At 42.5% G+C, this 18,242-nt stretch overlaps 1 protein-coding gene and 1 non-coding gene across 2 annotated transcripts in view; one reads left to right on the top strand and one right to left on the bottom strand.

Moving 5' to 3' along the window:
* Window positions 1-7,497, bottom strand: part of FAM178B (family with sequence similarity 178 member B) — a 104,261-nt gene extending 96,764 nt beyond the window's left edge. Inside the window, exon 1 of the mRNA XM_056129041.1 lies at window positions 7,420-7,497. Within this exon, the coding sequence (XP_055985016.1) occupies window positions 7,420-7,497 (78 nt within the window). The remainder of the gene's footprint in view (window positions 1-7,419) is intronic.
* Window positions 7,498-12,194: 4,697 nt separating this feature from the next.
* Window positions 12,195-12,329, top strand: LOC130038415 (small Cajal body-specific RNA 11). Its single transcript, XR_008794673.1, has one exon. It is a non-coding gene; the product is annotated as a small Cajal body-specific RNA 11 (non-coding RNA).
* The last annotated feature ends 5,913 nt before the right edge of the window (window positions 12,330-18,242 follow it).

Below are 18,242 nucleotides of genomic sequence, written 5' to 3'. Positions count from 1 at the left end.
GAACAGCTGGTAGTGCATTGCCTTGCATGGCTGATCCTGGTTCAATTCCCAGAACCCTATATGGTTCCTTGAGCCCTGCAAGGAGTGATCACAGAGCACAGATCCAGGAGTAATCCCTGAGCACTGCCAGGTAAAGTCCCCAAACCAAACCAAACAAGTATATGAGCTAGTGAGAGCTGGAGAACTGGAATCTTCCCACACGGCTAGTGTAAATATAGAATGATGCAGTTGTTGTGGAAGACAGTTTAACAATTTCTCAGAAAGTCAAACAAAACTGCCATATGACCTGGCTTATGGAACTGTATATTCCACTCCAAGGAATATACCTAAAAGCTATAAAAACCTTTTATATGGGGCCAAAGAGACAGTATAGTAAGTGGGATGTGCCAACTCTAGTTCAATCCCTGGAATGGCATATTATTCTCTGAGCTGCCAGGGATGATCCCTGAGCTCAGAGCCAGGAGTAAGCCTTGAGCACTGCTGGGTGTAACCCAAAAGCCAGAAAATAAAATAAATAAGAAAAAAAAGGTACGAAAACAGGTATCACACAAATCCTTTAACAAAAATATTTGTGATGATACTAGTCACCAAGCTAAAATGTGGAAACAAAAATATGTTCATTAACTGTTGAATGGATAAACAAAATGTGGTCTACCCATGTGAAGGAATTTAACTAAGGCACAAAAAAGAATGAGGTGCTGGAGAACTAGTACAGCAGGTAGGGCACTTGCCTTGATTACAGTCTATTGAAGTTCTATCCCTGGCATCCCATATGGTCCCCCAAGGTCCTGCCAAGAGTGATCTCTGAATGCAGAGCAGGAGCAATCTCTGAGCACTACCAAGTGTGGTCCCCAAACTAAAACAAACTAAACTAAAAACACAAAAAAGAATAATACCTATAACAATAGATAAACCACAAAAACTTTGTTAAGTGAAAGAAACCAGACACAAAATTGTATTGTGTGATTGTGTACATATATGTTTATATACCTAAGTTTATGTCATTATATACAAATGCCCAAAATAGGCAATCCTCATAGAAACACAAAGTCTGTTAGTGATTACCAAGTATGGGCAGAAAGGAGGAACAGAGGGTAATGCTAATGGTACAGGGTTGCTTTTAGAATCATAGAAATGTTACAGAGGCAGACAGTGGTAATGGCCACATAGCCTGGGTATGTACTAAATACCACTAAATAACATTTTAAAATGGCTAAAATGATAATTTTTACGTGATGTGCACATTACCATAAAAAAGTCATAATAATATCAAAATGGATTAAAGACCTTAACATCAGACCAGACACCATAAGGTACATTGAAGACAAAGTTGGCAAAACCCTCCATGACATTGAGGCTAATGGTACTTTCAAAGATGCCACGCCACTGGCCGAGCAAGTAAAAACAGAGATAGATAAATGGGACTATCTTAAACTAAGAAGCTTCTGCACCTCCAAAGAAACAGTGACCAAAAAACAAAGACAGTCTACAGAATGGGAAAGGATATTCACCGAATACACATCTGACAAGGGGTTGATATCAAGGATATACAAAGTACTGGTTGAACTCCACAAGAAGAAAACATCCAACCCCATCAAAAAATGGGGCAATGAAATGAACAGAAACTTTCTCAAAGAAGAAATCCGAATGGCAAAAAAGCACATGAGAAAATGCTCTACATCATTAATCATCAGGGAGATGCAGATCAAAACCACAATGAGATACCATCTCACACCTCAGAGACTGGCCCACATTCAAAAGAACAAAAGCAACCGATGCTGGCGCGGATGTGGCGAGAAAGGAACACTCCTTCACTGTTGGTGGGAATGCCGACTAGTTCAGCCCTTTTGGAAAACAGTATGGACGTTTCTCAAAAAATTAGAAATTGAGCTCCCATTTGACCCAGCGATACCACTCCTGGGAATATATCCCAGAGAGGCAAAAATGTGTAGTCGAAGTGACATCTGCACTTGTTTGTTCATTGCAGCACTCTTTACAATAGCCAGAAACTGGAAGAAACCTGAGTGCCCAAGAACAGATGACTGGTTAAAGAAACTTTGGTACATCTACCCAATGGAGTACTATGTAGCTCTTAGAAAAGATGAAGTCATGAAATTTACATACAAGTGGTACAATATGGAAAGTATCATGCTAAGCGAAATGAGTCAGAAAGAGAGGGATAGACATAGAAAGATTGCATTCATCTGGGGAATATAAAGCAACAAAATATGAGATTAATACCCAAGAATAGCTGAGATAAACACCAGGAGGATTACTCCATAGCTTAGAGGCCAACCGGGTATTTTAGGGGAAAGGGCAGTTCAGATAGAGAAGGGAGCACCAAATAAAGGGTGTTTGGAGGATCCTCCCAGGAGGGGAAATGCATGTTGAAAGTAGACTATGGACTGAACATGTTTGCCACTCAATGCCTCTTTTGCAGACCACAACACCCAAAAGGAGAGAGAGAACAAAAGGGAATGCCCTGCCACAGAGGCAGGGTGGGAGGGGGGGTGGGGGGGATATTATCCATGGTGGTGGAAAATGGGCACTGGTGGAGGGATGGGTATTTGATCATTGTATGACCGAAACCCAAGCACAAAGATTTGTAAATCTACAACTGTACCTCATGGCGCTTCACTAGTAAAATAAAAAAAAAATGTCATACTCATTCCTCATGGGAAAGTAAATGTAAAATAATGTAAGGTAAGTGGAAGAAAAGAAAATTCAGAAAGAATTATAGATTAAAAAGAAAAAGAGGGCTGGAGAGAGCTCAATGGGCTGATGCATGCTTTGTATGCAGGAGGCCCTGGCTGGATCCCTGGCACTGCATGGTCCCCAAGCAAAAAACCAGCTGTGAACCAAAACCCAAAACAAAAAAAAACAATCAACCAAACAAAAAAAACAAAGATAAAAAAACCAGGGCTGGGGATGTGGCTCAGGTAGCAGAGCAACTGCCCTGCCTGTCTGAGTCCCTGGGAGAGCAGCATCAGAAGACCCTCAAACTCTGCCACTTGTGACCTCTTTTCACCTAATAAATTTTTATATGATCTGGGGTATACAAGTATATAAAATATGTATACAAATAAAGTATCTGCTATAATCAATCACATAATTTTAAACCATTGTATTATTGAATCACTGTGAGACAGATCTTTACAAAGCTATTCATAATTTGATTTCAGCCATACAGTGTCCAACACTCATCCCTCCAACCTCCACCAGTGTACATTTCCCAGTACCAGTGTCCCCAGTTTTCCTCCCATCACTTCCGTTCCCCTCCCCGCTGCCACGCAAGCCCGCCTCTATGGCAAACATTTTTCTTCTCTCTCTCTCTCTCTCTCTCTCTCTCTCTCTCTCTCTCTCTCTCTCTCCACCCCTCATTTTCCTTTTTCTTTTTGGCTTTTTGGGTCACACCCAGCAATGCACAGGTGTTACTCCTGGCTCTGCACTCAGGAATTACTCCTGGCGGTGCTCAGGGGACCATATGGGATGCTGGGAATCGAACTCGGGTTGGCTGCGTGCAAGGCAAACGCCCTACCCGCTGTGCTATCGCTCCAGCCCCCTCATTTTCTTTTTGAGCACTGTAGTTTGCAGTAAAAATACTGAAAGATTATCTGGTATATCCCTTTACCTTTACCTACTTTTAACAATCAGTATTTGTTCAGTGTGATCATTTCCAGTTATTATTGTCGTCCTGGTCCCTTTTCTATCTTACCTAGCCTCTACCCCCCACACACTTGTGCTTGATTTCAACCACTGACCAGTCCTCCTAGACCGTTTTCTTGGCCGTGGATATGTCTTCTAATATATACACAATATATATATAAATATATAAATACATATATATATATATATATATATATATATATATATATATATGGGCTGGAGGGATAGCATAGCGGGTAGGGCATTTGCCTTGCAAGTAGTCGATCCGGGTTTGATTCCTCTCCCCTCTCGGAGAACCCGGCAAGCTACCCAGAGTATCTTACTTGCACAGCAAAGCCTGGCAAGCTACCTGTGACTTACTTGATATGCCAAAAACTGTAACAAGTCTCACAATTTGTTGTGAGACGTTACTGGTGCCCGCTTGAGCAAATCGATGAACAACAGGAGGATAGTGCTACAGTGCTATATATACAGATACATATCACTTGATCACCTGACATCCCATTACTCATTGATTTGCTCGAGCGGGCGCCAGTAACGTCTCCATTGGTACTTGTCGCGTGCTAGAGTAGCCCAATGGCATCTGCTTACTCAGGAACACAAAGAGCCTCAAACTGATCACTCAGGGTCTTGACGAAGAAGTCTGACCATCTCGTAGGTGGGCGGCCACGCGATCTTTTGACTCCTGTGGAATCCAGTCGGTAATGGGTCTAGTCCAGCAGTCATTTCCAAATCACATTATGTGTCCAGCCCATCTGATTTTCAATGCCTTGGCAAACGAGACAGCATCCCTGATTCTTGATCGTTGACGGAGGTCGGAACTCCGGATTCTTTCTCACTTGAGTGAAGCGTGATACTCCAAGCATAGCTCTTTTGATTCCTCTTTGGGAGATCCGAATAGCATTCTCATCCTGTTTTTGTAGGGCCCAGGTCTCTGAGGCATATGTTAATGCAGGAAGAACAGTGGAATCGAAGAGATGTGCCCAGAGCCAGAGGTTCTTCGTCCTCTTAGCTATTTCTTCGACATTCTTGAAGGTGTTCCAAGCTGCTCTCTTCCTCCTGTGCAACTCAGGTGCCAGGTCATTCGTCATGTTGACTTCTCGACTTAGGTACACATAACACATGCATTCGGAGATGTTCATTCCATTGAGAGTGAATGGAACATCAGGAACAAGACCGTTTCTCATAAAATTGTCTTCATGAGATTCAGCTATAGTCCGACCTTTCCACACTCAACAGTCAAAGTCGGCCAGCATTTGTGCCGCTTGGGCTAATGTTTGGTGTTATTAGAACAATGTCATCAGCGAAGCAGAGGTGGTGTAGTTGCGGACCACCTATCTTTACTCCCATTCCTTCCCATTCCCTTCGTTGCATGACATTCTCGAGGGTGGCACTGAAGAGTTTCGGTGAAATGGTATCACCCTGCCGAACCCCTCCTCTTGACATCTATGATCACTTCCTTGTAGAATGGTGAGATCCTGGTAGCGAATCCATAATACAGCTCACAGAGGATCCTGATGTATTGAGTTTGAATGCCCTGTTTGGCTAGGGCTTTGATGATCACTTCAGTTGCAACAGAATCAAAGGCTTTCCTTAAATCAATGAATGTTAGACAGAGCGGCATCTTGAACTCCCGAGAAACCTCAATGAGCTTGGTTATCATGTGGATATGGTCAATCGTGCTGAATCCTTTTCGGAACCTGGCTTGCTCGCATGGTTATCTTTTGTGTAGATATCACAAATTCCATATCTGTCCCTTTCCTTCTGACTCATTTCACTCAGCATGATACTCTCCAAGTTCATCCATTTATAGGCAAATTTCATAATTTTTTATTTGTCTTATGGGCTGAAGCGATAGCACAGCGATAGCATTTGCCTTGCACGCAGCCAACATGGCTGATGCGAGTTCAATTCCTGCGCCCCTCTCGGAGAGCCCGGCAAGCTACCGAGAGTATCTCGCCCTCACGGCAAAGCCTGGCAAGCTACCCGTGATGTATTCGATATGCCAAACACAGTAACAACAAAGTCTCATGATAGAGACGTTACTGGGCCCGCTCGAGCAAATCGATGAACAACGGGAGGACCGTGATTCTTATTTGTCCTATAAGCTGAGTAGTATTCCACTGTGTAGATGTGCCATTGTTTCTTCACCCATTCATCTGTTCTTGGGCACTCAGGTTGTTTCCAGATTCTGGCTATGGTGAATAGTGCTGCAATGAACATAGGAGTGCAGACACTGTTTCTACTGTGTGTTTTTGGACCCCCAGGGAATATTCCCAGAAGTGGTATTGCTGGGTCCAGTGGGAGCTCAATTTCTATTTTTTTTTCTTTTTGGGTCACACCCAACGATGCTCAGGGGTTACTCCTGGCTCATGCACTCAGGAATCACTCCTGGCTGTGCTCAGGGGACCATATGGGATGCTGGGAATCGAACCTGTGTCGGCCATGTTGGCTGCGTGCAAGGCAAATGCCCTATCTGCTGTGCTATCGCTCCAGCCCAACAATTTCTAATTTTTTGAGTAATGTCCATATTGTTTTCTAAAAAGTTTGGACCAGTTGGCATTCCCACCAATGAAGGAGAGTCCGTTTCCCATATCCATGGCAGCACTGGTTGTTCTTATTCTTTTGGATGTGTGCCAGTCTCTGTGGTGTGAGATGATATCTCCTTGTTTTGATTTGTATCTCCATGATTTTTAATTAAAAAAATGACCATTTTTATGTGCCTTTTGGCCATTTAAATCTCTTGAGAAAGTTTCTATTCATTTCTTCTTCCCATTTTTTGATGGGGTTGGATTTTTTTTTCTTAAAGTTCAACCATTGCCATGTATATCTTTGATACTAATCCCTTATTAGAAGGGTTTTGGGTAAATAAACTTTCCCATTCCATGGGCTCTCTGTATCTTGATCACTATTTCTTTTTTAGGTGCAGAAGCTTCTTAGTTTAATTAAGTCCCACTTGTTTATCTTTGCTTCTACTTGCTTCGTCAGTGGTATTTCATCTTTGAAGATACCTTTAGCTTCAATATTGTGAAGGGTTTTGCCTACCTTTTCTTCCAAGTACCTTATGGATTCGGGTCTGATGCTGAAGTCTTTAATCCATCTTGATCTGATTTTTGTGCATGGTGTTAGAGGCCCATTTTTTTTTTTGCATGAAGCTGTACAGTTTTGCCAGCACCACTTGTTAAAGAGGCTTTCCTTGCTCCACTTCACATTTCTTGCTCTTTTATCAGAGATTAAAAATTATATATTTGAGAGTGTGTGTCAGGATATACAACCATATTCCATTGGTCTGCAGTTCTGTTTTTATTACAATACCATGCTGTTTTAATTACCACTGCTTTGTAGTTCAGTTTGAAGTTGGGGAAAGTGATGCCTTCCATCTTCTTTTTTCTCAAGGATTGCTTTAGCTCTTTGTGGGGGGTTTATTGTTCCATATGAATGTAAGCTAAGCTGAGCTGAACTGAGCTGATATTCATATGGAACAATAACCCCTCACCAATAGCTTACATTTGGTAGACTGGGAACACCTGCAGGGATCTCCCAAAAGCCTCTATCTCCCCCCTCCCCCCAGGAGACCCCAGCAAGCTATTGAGGGTACCCAGCCCACACGGCAGAGCCTGGAAAGCCTGGCAAGCCCCCCCCCCCATGTACTAAATATGCCAACAACAGTAGATAAAATGGGTCTCATTTCCCTAACCCTGACAGAGTCTCCAGCTGAGTTGGGAAGAATGAGAGGGCTTATACTAAACAGACGGTGTGCACGTCAACGGGCAGGAAGGCGTCCTGTAAGCAGCTGGTGACCAAGGCGGTCTGCAAGAGCACGCCAGCCATGGGCGGTGTGAAGAAGCTGCACTGCTATTGGTCCAACACCTTGGTGCTACAAGAGATCTGCCAGCTGCCATTCCCGTGGCTGGTGCTCGAGATCACATAGGACTTCAAGACTGACCTGCATCCCAGAGCTCGGACATCATGGCACTGCAGGAGGTGTGAGAGGCCTACATGGTGGGGCTCTTCAAGGATACCAACCTCTGCGCATTCCCCACCAAGCGCATCACCGTTATGCCCAAGGGCATCCAGCTGGCGTGCTGCATCCACGGATAGAGAGCATAAAGATTACAATGCTAAAATCTCAGGGCTGGGACAAATGGAGACTCTACTGGCGCCCACTCAAGTAATAGATGATGGGATGACAGTGACAGTGATGAATTTCAGGAGTGTTTTGTCTATTTCTTTGAAAAATATCATGAGTATCCTTATAGGAACCACATTGAATCTCTGTAATGTTTTGGGGAGTATTGCCATTCTGACAATGTTAATTCTCCCAATCCATAAGCATGGTATGTGTCTCCCTTTCCTTATATATTCTTTCATTTCATGAAGCAGTGTTTTGTAGTTTTCTTTGTATAGGTCCTTTACCTCCTGAGTTAAGCTGATTTCAAGGTACTTGATTTTCTGAGGCAAGACTGTGAACGGGATTGGTTTTTTAATATCACTTTCTTCTCTTTTATTTGTATACAGGAAAGCCATGTACTTTTGTATATTGACTTTGTAACCTGTCATTCTATTATACAAATCGATTGTATTAGGAGTTTTTGCTAGAGGCTTTAGGATTCTCTAAGTATAGTATCATGTCATCTGCAAACAGTGAGAACTTGACTTCTTCCTTTCCTATCTGGATGCCCTTAATGTCTTTTTCTTCCCTAAGTGCTATGGCAAGTACTTCCAGTACTATATTGTATAGAAGTGGCGAAGAGTGGACATTCTTGTCTACCCCTGATCTTAGAGGGAAGGTTTTTAGTTTTTCCCCATTGAGGATAATGATTGCCATGGGCTTGTGGTAGATGGCTTTGACTACAGTGAGGAAAATACCTTTAATTCCCATTTTGTTGAGAGTTTTCATCATAAATGAATACTGGATCTTGTCAAATGCTATCCTGAATCTAGTGATATGATCACGTGGTTTTTATCTTTTCTTTTATTGATATAGTGTATTATGTTGATTGATTTCCTTATTGATAATAATAATTTATTTTTATTTTTTAACTTTAAATTTTAAATAAAATTTATTTTATCATTATCAATAATAATATTGATAATAATAATCCCTTATTGATTGTGAATAAGGGATCTTTGAAAGATTATGAGAAAAGAGATATTATTCTGATTATTAAATTTTGTCACTCAAGAGCTAGGAAATAAAGTAAGATAAAGTAGCCCAGGTATGAGCTGATAAAGGTCTAAAGTATTGAGACAGTGGGAATCAAAGAAGGAACAAATGCAAATTTTAATGTGTTGAAGAATTGACATGATTAATGGCATTCTAAAGCTATACTTGGTAAAATATTAAATTTGAAATCATATTTGTGGGACTGGAGAGATACTATAGAGGTTAAGGCCCTTGCACACAGCTAACCCAAGTTTGATCACTGGAAATATACATTCTCCCAACCACCTCCAGGATGATCCTTGAGCACAAAGCCAGGAGTATGCTTAGGTGTGGCCCTAAAACAACAAAATAATATTTTATGTTGAAAAGTAGGGCTGGAGCGATAGCACAGCTGTAGGGCATTTGCCTTGCATGTGGCCAACATGGCCAACCAGAGTTCGATTACTCCACCCCTCTTCGAGAGTCCAGCAAGCTACCTAGACTATCTCACCCACACGGCAAAGGCTGGAAAGCTACCCATGACGTATTCAATATGCCAAACACAGTAACAACAAGTCTCAGGATGGAGACATTACTGGGCCCGCTTGAGCAAATTGATGAACAACGGGAGGACAGTGCTTTATTGATGTGATGAATTATGTTGATTGACTTGAGACTGTTGAACCATCCTTGAGTCCCTGGGATGAATCCCGCTTGGTCATGGTATATGATCCTTTAGATGAGATGCTCTAATATTTTGTTGAGGATCTTTGCATCTGTTTTCTTTAGGGATATCAGCCTGTAATTCTCTTTTTTGCGGGGGGAGGGTGTCTCTGTCTTTTTTTTTTTGTATCAGGTCACATGTGCCTCATAGAAACTGTTTGGGAGTATTTCTGTGTCTTCAATTTCCTGGAAAAGCTTGAAAAGGACTGGCAATAGGTCCTCTTTAAAGGTTTGGAAGAATTCACTAGTGAATCCATCTGGACCTGTGATTTTGTTTTTGAGAACTTCTGATTTCCGTTTCAATTTCCTTGATAGTGATAGGTCTATTCAGGTATTCCAAATCTTCTGGGTTCAGCCTGGGGAGCTTATAGGAATTCAGGAATTAATCCATTTCTTCTAGGTTCTCTTGTTTTGTAATATATAGCTTCTCAAAGTAATCTCTAATGATCTTTTGGATTTCTGTGGTTTCTGTTGTGATGTCCCCCTTTTCATTTCTGATTTGGTTTATTAGAGTTCTCTTTCTCTTTCTTTGTGAGTCTTGCTTGTGGTTTAACGATGTTATTTTTTCAAATAACCAGCTCTTGGCTTCATTGATCTTTCGGGTTTTTTTTTTCTTTTTGGATTCTAGCTCATTAATTTCTGCTCTAAGTTTTATTATTTTTCCTCATGCCTGGTTTGGGCTCCTTTTGTTGGTCATTTTCTAAGATCTTAAGCTGTGAAGTCAAGCTACTTATGTGGGCCCTTTCTTCCATCCTGATAAACACTTGCAGAGCTACAGACTTTCCTCTTAACACTGCTTTAGCTGTGTCCCAAAAGTTCTGGTAGCTTGTGTCCTCATTTTCATTTGTTTCCGGGAATCTTTTGATTTCTTCTTTGATTTCCTCTCTAATCCACTGGTTGTTCAACAATGGTCTGTTTAATTTACACATGTCTGATTTGATTCTCCATTTCTCTGTGTGATTAACTTCTATTTTCAGTACATCACAGTCTGAAAATATAGTTGACACAATGCCTATCTTCTTGATTTTATTGAGGTATGTTTTGTGGCCCAGCATGTGGTCTATCTTGGAAAATGTCCCATGTGCTTTGGAGAAGAACATGTATCCGGCTTTTGGCAGATGAAAAGCCATATATATATATATAAGCCATATATATATTATATAAGCCATATATATAATATATATATATATATTAGCCCTCTCTCTTACATTTCTTCCTTCAGAGCTAGTACTTCCTTGCTCTTTTAGTCTCTATCAAGACGTGATAAGGTGTGTTGAAGTCTCCTATATCCAATGTCCTTCTTAAAGTCTATTAACAGTTGTTCTAAGTATTTTGCTGGCCCCTCATTGAGTGCATATATGTTTAGGAGTGCAATTTTTTCTTTTTTCTTTTTTTTGGCTTTCTGGGTCACACCTGGCGATGCACAGGGGTTACTCCTGGCTCTGCACTCAGGAATTACTCCTGTCAGTGCTCAGGGGATCATATGGGATGCTGGGAATCGAACCCAGGTGGCTGCGTGCAAGGCAAACACTACCCACTGTGCTATCACTCCAGCCCCAGGAGTGTAATTTCTTCCTGATGTACATATCCCTTGATTTAAGAAATACCCTTCACTGTCCCTTTGGGTCTTGTTCAGCCTGAAATCTATGTTGTTGAATATTAGTACGGCCACCCCGGCTTTTTTTGTTTTTGAAGGAGTTGTTTGCTTGAAGAATTGTTTTTTGTCCTTTGACTTTGAGTGTGTTTGCTCAGACTGTTCAGATGTGTTTCTTGTAGGCAGCAGAATGTTGGATTCAGGTTTCCAATCCATTTTGCCACTGTGTCTCTTAATTGGTGCATTTAGACCATTGACAGTACCAGGAATATGCCCTGAGCACCGCAGAGTGTGGCCCAGAAAAAGGGGGAAAAAAGTAGCAGGAATAATTAAAGATTCCCTCTGATGGGGCTGCAGAGACAGCTCAAAGGGCTGAAGCACATGATGTATGCACATGTCCTAGGTTCAACCTTCAGCACTTCATTCATGCCAGGGGGTTAGTTCAGGACCCCCCAGCACTGAATGAGGCAGGAGTAGTCTATAGCAATAAGGCAGCTGTGACCCTCCCAAAAAACAAACAATAAAAATACTGATGATGCAGCTGAATCTTATTTGGTTGGTTTGGAAGCTACCTCTGACTGCTGAATAGTAGCAGGGATCAAACCCAGGAAAGCATGTGTGCTAGCCCTCTCAACCATCTATTTCCCTGGTCACTGAAGCCGAATCTTCCATAAGAAAAAATAATAGGAAGCCAACAACATGGTAAAAGTAGTTCACGCTACAGATGCAATGAGGACAGTTGGAGACATAAGTTTGTCTTGCACGCAGCTAATCAAGGTTCAATCCTTGGTACTACATATTCTGCCTGGGCTAGGAGGTCTAGGAGTAAATCCTGAGAGACCACTGGGTGTGGCCCACTAAACAATAAAAAGCATCACTAAATCACCCAGAATGAATACTGTTGAGTACCTTGAATGAGAGGGGTAGGATAGAGGTGAGGGTTGTGTCGCTCTTTACTGAATTTTGTTTATTTTTGTTATACCTAGTTGTGCTCAGGGCATCTGGGGTAGGAGGTGGGGCCCTGGGGTCTTCCACAGGAAAGGCACAAGCACTACTTCTTGAGCCATATCTGGTCCCAAGCTGCTCTTTAAAAAAATTTCCCTTTAGGGCAGTTTGGTGAGACACTAGGCAATCTCCCTCTGCCTTTCAGGAGGGCAGTTCTGAGCTAAGGGCTGGCTCTTAAAGGCAAAAGAGGACAGTTAACAACAACAAAACCTTTATTTATGGATCTTGAAGTACTAATTGAGTGTGGAATATTTGCCAAAGACAAGAAAGCCACCCTAAACCAAGCAAATATTTTAGTGGTTAGAAGTCCAGAGAGATAATAAATAAAAGATAAAAAGAATCAAAACCGGCTGTTAGATCCCAGAGAGTAATTCCGTGTAGCAAAGACCTGAGCACAGGGTGGGCTGTGGGTACTTTTAAAAACTGTTTTTTTTTTCTGAGCACAAGTGCTTTCTGTGTCTGCCCTACAACGCCAAGCCCACTACATTTAGGAAACACAACACCAGCCTTTGTTGCACTCCTGAGTGGATAGTTTTGCTGCCCCATTTCTGGCTGTTCCTCAAGATCATAAACCACAGCACGCTCTGGTTTCTGAGAGTTCAGCAGTTCACGGATCCAGATGGAGCACCCAGGGTGGGGGGAGCACTTGAAGGTTTATTAGAGGAGCAAATGCGTAACTGCTGACTGGGAACACCACACCACTTCTCAGCTCCTGTTCCTCATGCTCTGGCACTTCATGCTTTGGGACCACGTTGGTGAGTCTGGAGTCACTTGGATGCAAGACTGTTCTTTCTCTGGTCCACGTGAGGCCACCTCAAAATGGTATCTCAGAAAAATAGGTGCTTGCTGCTATTATACATTTACATGGGTCTTCCTCTGCTTGGGCATCATAACCAAACACTGTAGGCTGGGCAGCTCAAACCAGAGCTTTTCAACCAGAACAGATGGTCCCTGTGTGCCCCCACGATATTCCAAAAGTCCAATTGGATGGAGATCACAGGGAAGATATAAGATGGAAAGGGGGACACAGATGGGAAAAAAAGGTGAAGAAAGCTGGCTCAGACCAGTGGTTTTCAACCTTTTTCTGCAGACAGCCCAGTGCCATGCTCTGTGCTGAGAATCCTCACTGGGTGATCTACCTCTTTATGTCCCAGGACAGTGGCTATTGGCTGAGAAAATGTTTTTCTCTTTCATCATTCTGGAGGTAGAAGTCCAAGATCAAGGTTCTGCCAACGTAGGTGTCTGAGGCCACTTTTTCTGGCTTGTGGGGCCTCCCTGATCCCACAGTGCACATGTGACTGCTGCTTGGTGGGAGGAAGGCAGAGAGAAGTACCAACTTTGCTTATTTCCTTTTTTTCTAAGAATATTAATTCAGGGGAAAGATAAATTACTGCATAGCTGACCCAGGTTGATTCCTGGCACTGTGCTGGGTATGGCTCAACCCTTCTCCTCAGTTAAAGTAACCCGACTTACCCCATCTTGGGGATCCCATCATCATGACCTAATTCAGATCCAATCAACACACTCCCAAAGCTCTCACATCCAAATTCAAAGGTTGCAGCTTCAACACACAAGTTTGTGTGGCCGGAGAGATAGTAGTACAGAGATCAGGCACTCTGCATGTTGCCACTTCGCTATAACCCTGATTCCATCCCTGGCACCTCATATGATCCACCAAACACTGCTAGGAGTAATCCCTGAGCATGAAACCCTGAGTAAGTCCTGAGAACAGCCAACTGTGCTCTTCTTTTCTTTTGATCCCCCCCAAAAAAAATCTAAAAGAAAAAACACAAAAACATACAATTTTCAGAGGGCATATTAATTCACTTAGTTCATAATATGCAGTGTACCAAACAGCACCATGTAAGGTGCAAATCAAATCTACTGACACTGGGCAGGAAAGAGTGCACAGGGCATTAAGGCACCTGCCTTTCATGCAGCAGAGCCCGCTTCTGATTTCTTTTTTTCTTCTTCTTCTCCTCTTCCTCCTCTTTCTCTTCTCTTCTTCTTCTTCTCCTCCTCTTCCTCCTCCTCTCCCCCCCTCCATCATCATCATCTTTTTTTGGGGGGGGTCACACCCAGCAATGTGAAAGGGTTATTCCTGGCTCTGCACTCAGAAATCACTCCTGATGGTGTTCTGAGGACAATATGGAATGCTGGGGGATCAAAGCCAACTTGGCAGCATGCAAGGTAAGTATGCCCCACCCACTATACTATTGCTCTAGGCCCCCACTTTTGACTTCTAGCAGCCCACATGGTCCCCTGAGCACCACCAGGAATGATCCCTGAGTACAGAGTTAGGAGTAAGCTCTGAGCACGCCCAATTTAGACACCCCACAAATGAAACAAAACAAATCTATCAACTTTGCATTGTTATACACACAGAAAAGTGTACCAGGGTAAGAATGTAGCTGGATGAATGTTCACTTAGTGAATTCACCAAAATAACCAATACCCAAGCCCCAAAAGAAGCTGGGTGAGAATTCTCGAGTCTTTATACTCCCTTCCTGTCCATACGGAAACCCACTGCCCCCAAAGGAAGGACCACCATCACAGATTCCTTTTTCCTGTTTTGTCTGTTTTCTTAATTGCATAAACGAATCCCACAGTTCAGCTTCTCTTTTGTCTGGTCTCTTTTGTTCAATGCTATGCTTGTTTGTGTTCACTTTTACTGCTGCACAGTATTTATTTTTTGGTGTTGTTGCTGCTTTGGTTTGCTTTGGGGGACACACCCTGGAGTGTTCAGGGCTTACTCCTAGCTCTGTGATCGGGGATCAATCCTAATGAGGCTCAGCGTATCATATGTGGTATTGGGGATTGAATCCAGGTTGGCGCATGCAAAGAAAGAGCCCAACCTCCTATTATTACCACTCCAGTCCTACACAGTATTTCATGCTACGAATCTTCTTTTTTTTCAAAACATAATATTTATTGAAGTTTTTCTGGTTACAAATATTGAACTTGACAACATATTGAGTGTACTCCATTATTATTAAACATGTTTAACTTGCTTTAGTCACTGTTAATGGTAGGGTTTCTTGCATAAATCATTCTAGTACCACACTTTTCACTAGAGTATCCACTCCCCTCCACCTTTTCCCCAGTGTCCTCCCCCATTTTATTTTTCCCTAACCCTTCATACTCCAATGAACTCCCAACCATGGTAAGCTTCCTACTGAAGAAGAGTTCTGAGTTTCTGTTGCTTTTGGACATTTGCTTCTGAGAAAGCTCATTCTGTGTCTGTCCCTCCTCCAACGATTTTCTCAGTATGATACTCCCCAAAGCTATCTATGTGATTGTAAATTGCATTTCATCTTTTATTACAGCTGGGTATATTCCATTGTATATACATATTATAGTTTCCTTATACAGTCATCTGCTCTTGGACACTTGGGTTGTTTCTAGATTTGACTTTTGTGAATAGTGGAACATTGGCATGGTAATGTCCTTTCTGGATAGAGTTTTTGGGCCCTCAGGTATATGCCAGGAAGTGCAACTGCTAGATAACATGGGTGCTCAATCTTGAGTTTTTTTTGAGAATTGTCCATATTGTTTTCCAAAAAGATCAAACCAGTCACATTCCCACCAGCAGTGAGCAAATGTCCCTTTCCCCCCAGATCCCTGCTAACATATGTTTTTGTTCTCTGTGATATGTGCCTATCTCACTGACGTGAGAGGTTATCTCATTATTATCTGGATTTTCATTTCATGCTATGAATCTTAACTTACCTCTTCTGCTATTGGGACACCAGTTGTTTCTAGTTGTTTGCTGTTATCTAGTAATGCTTCTCAAATATCATGTTTGCCTTTTGTACACATACACCCAAACATATAATCTCACATGTCCCTGGAAATACACTTAGGCCTCAAATTGATGGGCAGTAGAAAAAGGTGCAGCCATTTGTGGAGATAAAACAGTTCCAAAATGGTAGGATGGGGGCCAGAGAGTTACTACAGAGGGTAGGGCAAGCACTTGCCTTGCTTGTGATTGACCCGGAGTCAATCCCTGGCACGGCACCACACATGGTCTCCTGCTGATTTCTCTTTTTCCGGGGGGTCACACCCGGCAATGCAGGGGTTACTCCTGGCTCTGCACTCAGATATTACTCCTGGTGGTGCTTGGGGGACCATATGGAATGCTGGGAATCGAACCCAGGTCGGCTGTGTGCAAGGCAAATGCCCTACCCGCTGTGCTATCTCTCCAGCCCCAGCCCTCCTGATGATTTCTGAGTGCAGATTCAGGAATAAGCCCTGAGCAACGCTGGGTGTTGTCCAAAACTAAGCCAAAACCAAAACTAAAGTGTCAGGATGGTGCCAGAAAGACAGTACTGGGATTAAGGCACTGCTCTGCCCATGCTGGCCTTGGTTTGGGTGCCCTAATCACTACTGGGAGTGACCTGACTCACAAATACCCAAAACAAAAAGATCAAGATGGCAGAATAAATTTACTCTGCTGCCACTCAATTCATCAGTTCCTCTTGTCCCCAGTCCTGACAATATTTGATAATGTCAGTCTTTTAAATGTTTATCATTCTTGGGCCAGAGAGGTAGCTCCATAGCTGGAGTGCAGGCTCTGCATATGGAGGCCTGGGTTTCAATCCCAGCACCACGTGTTCCATCCAGGACTGACAGGAGTGATCCCCAAAACCTATCAGGAGTTAGCTCCTAAGCACAGCTAGGTATAGTCTCGCAACCAAATAAATGTTCACCATTCTAAATGTAAACTGTACTTTCCTTTTGTTATTATGCAGCTTAAAATCTGTATCTTCCTGAAGTCATCCACACTGCACTCTGTGTGTGTGTGTGTGTGTGTGTGTGTGTGTGTGTGTGTGTATGTGTGTGGTGAAGGGGTGGTGTTGAAAGGAAAGGGGGTATTGAGGTCCGTGGGGAAGGGATGGGTATGGTGTTGAAACTCTGTATGAGAAACCACGATTAACAGCACTGTAAACCATGGCTTCAACAACAACAAATTAAAATTTAAAAAATTGCATGTCCCAGATCCTAATGAAACTGGGCACCTTGCATATTTTTCTATCTATTTGAATATGTTCTTTTATAAAGTGACTGGTCAAGTCTATTGTCCATTTTTCTTCTGAATTTTGCTTCTTAAACTTTATTGACTGGGTGGGTGAGAGAGCTCAATGGCCTGGATTGGGATGCTTCGCATGTCAGATCCCCGGGTTTGATTCCTGGCACAGGGTTCCCCAAGCACTGCTGGAAGCAATCTCAAGCACTTAACACTGAGGAGTAGCACCCACAACACCCAGGGATGGACCCAAGGCAAAAGTACATAAAATTACTGAATTATTGATCTATGGTCTTTCCTTCCTTCCTTCCTTCCTTCCTTCCTTCCTTCCTTCCTTCCTTCTTTCCTTCTTGTTATTTTTGTTAAGATGCTGTGATTTAAAAAGTTGGTCACAACAGAGTTATCTCTGACGCACAAAGTTCCAACACCAGTCCCATCACCAATGACCCCTTTCTTCCACCTATGTCCCCAGGTTCCTTCCTACCACCCAACTGCCTTCTTGGCAGGCATATAACAAAGACTTGCTCCAGAAGAACTTAAAGGAATGGCAAATGGAATTATCAGAAAATAACCAAGTCAATTTGTTATGATTCATTACTATATGATTTAACCTATAAAGAAATTCAAATAATTTAATACAATACAGTATTCTCATTTACATAATTATTTTTCAACTCTGACTCTTTGGCTCTGTTGCAGCAACATGGGAAGATGCCGTCATTGACAATATTGATGAGGAATACGATCGAATGATTCAGCACCTCCATGATTGTGCAAGGAATGCCAAGAGAGAGATAACCACAAAAAACCGTCTTTCTTCGAACACTCTTGAACTTATTCGCCAACGTGGCGTGACACGTGCCTCAGGCAACCACAAGCAAACGTCCGAACTGGCAAAACAGTGCAGAAAAGCCATCAAGGATGACCTCAAAAACAGGAGAGCAACAGTACTGGTAGATGCAGCAGAAGCTGGGAAAAACATTCGTAATGCCCGCCTGTCCTTCACCAACTACAAAACCAAGATGACTGCCCTCCGACATCATGATGGATCTATCACATCTTCCAGAAGGGCAATGGAGAAG

Source organism: Sorex fumeus, unplaced genomic scaffold (genome assembly GCF_029834395.1).
Source record: "Sorex fumeus unplaced genomic scaffold, SorFum_2.1 ptg000006l, whole genome shotgun sequence".
Lineage (NCBI taxonomy): Eukaryota > Metazoa > Chordata > Mammalia > Eulipotyphla > Soricidae > Sorex > Sorex fumeus.
Note: the sequence above shows the minus strand (reverse complement) of the source record. Positions and strands in the feature narration are given on the sequence as shown.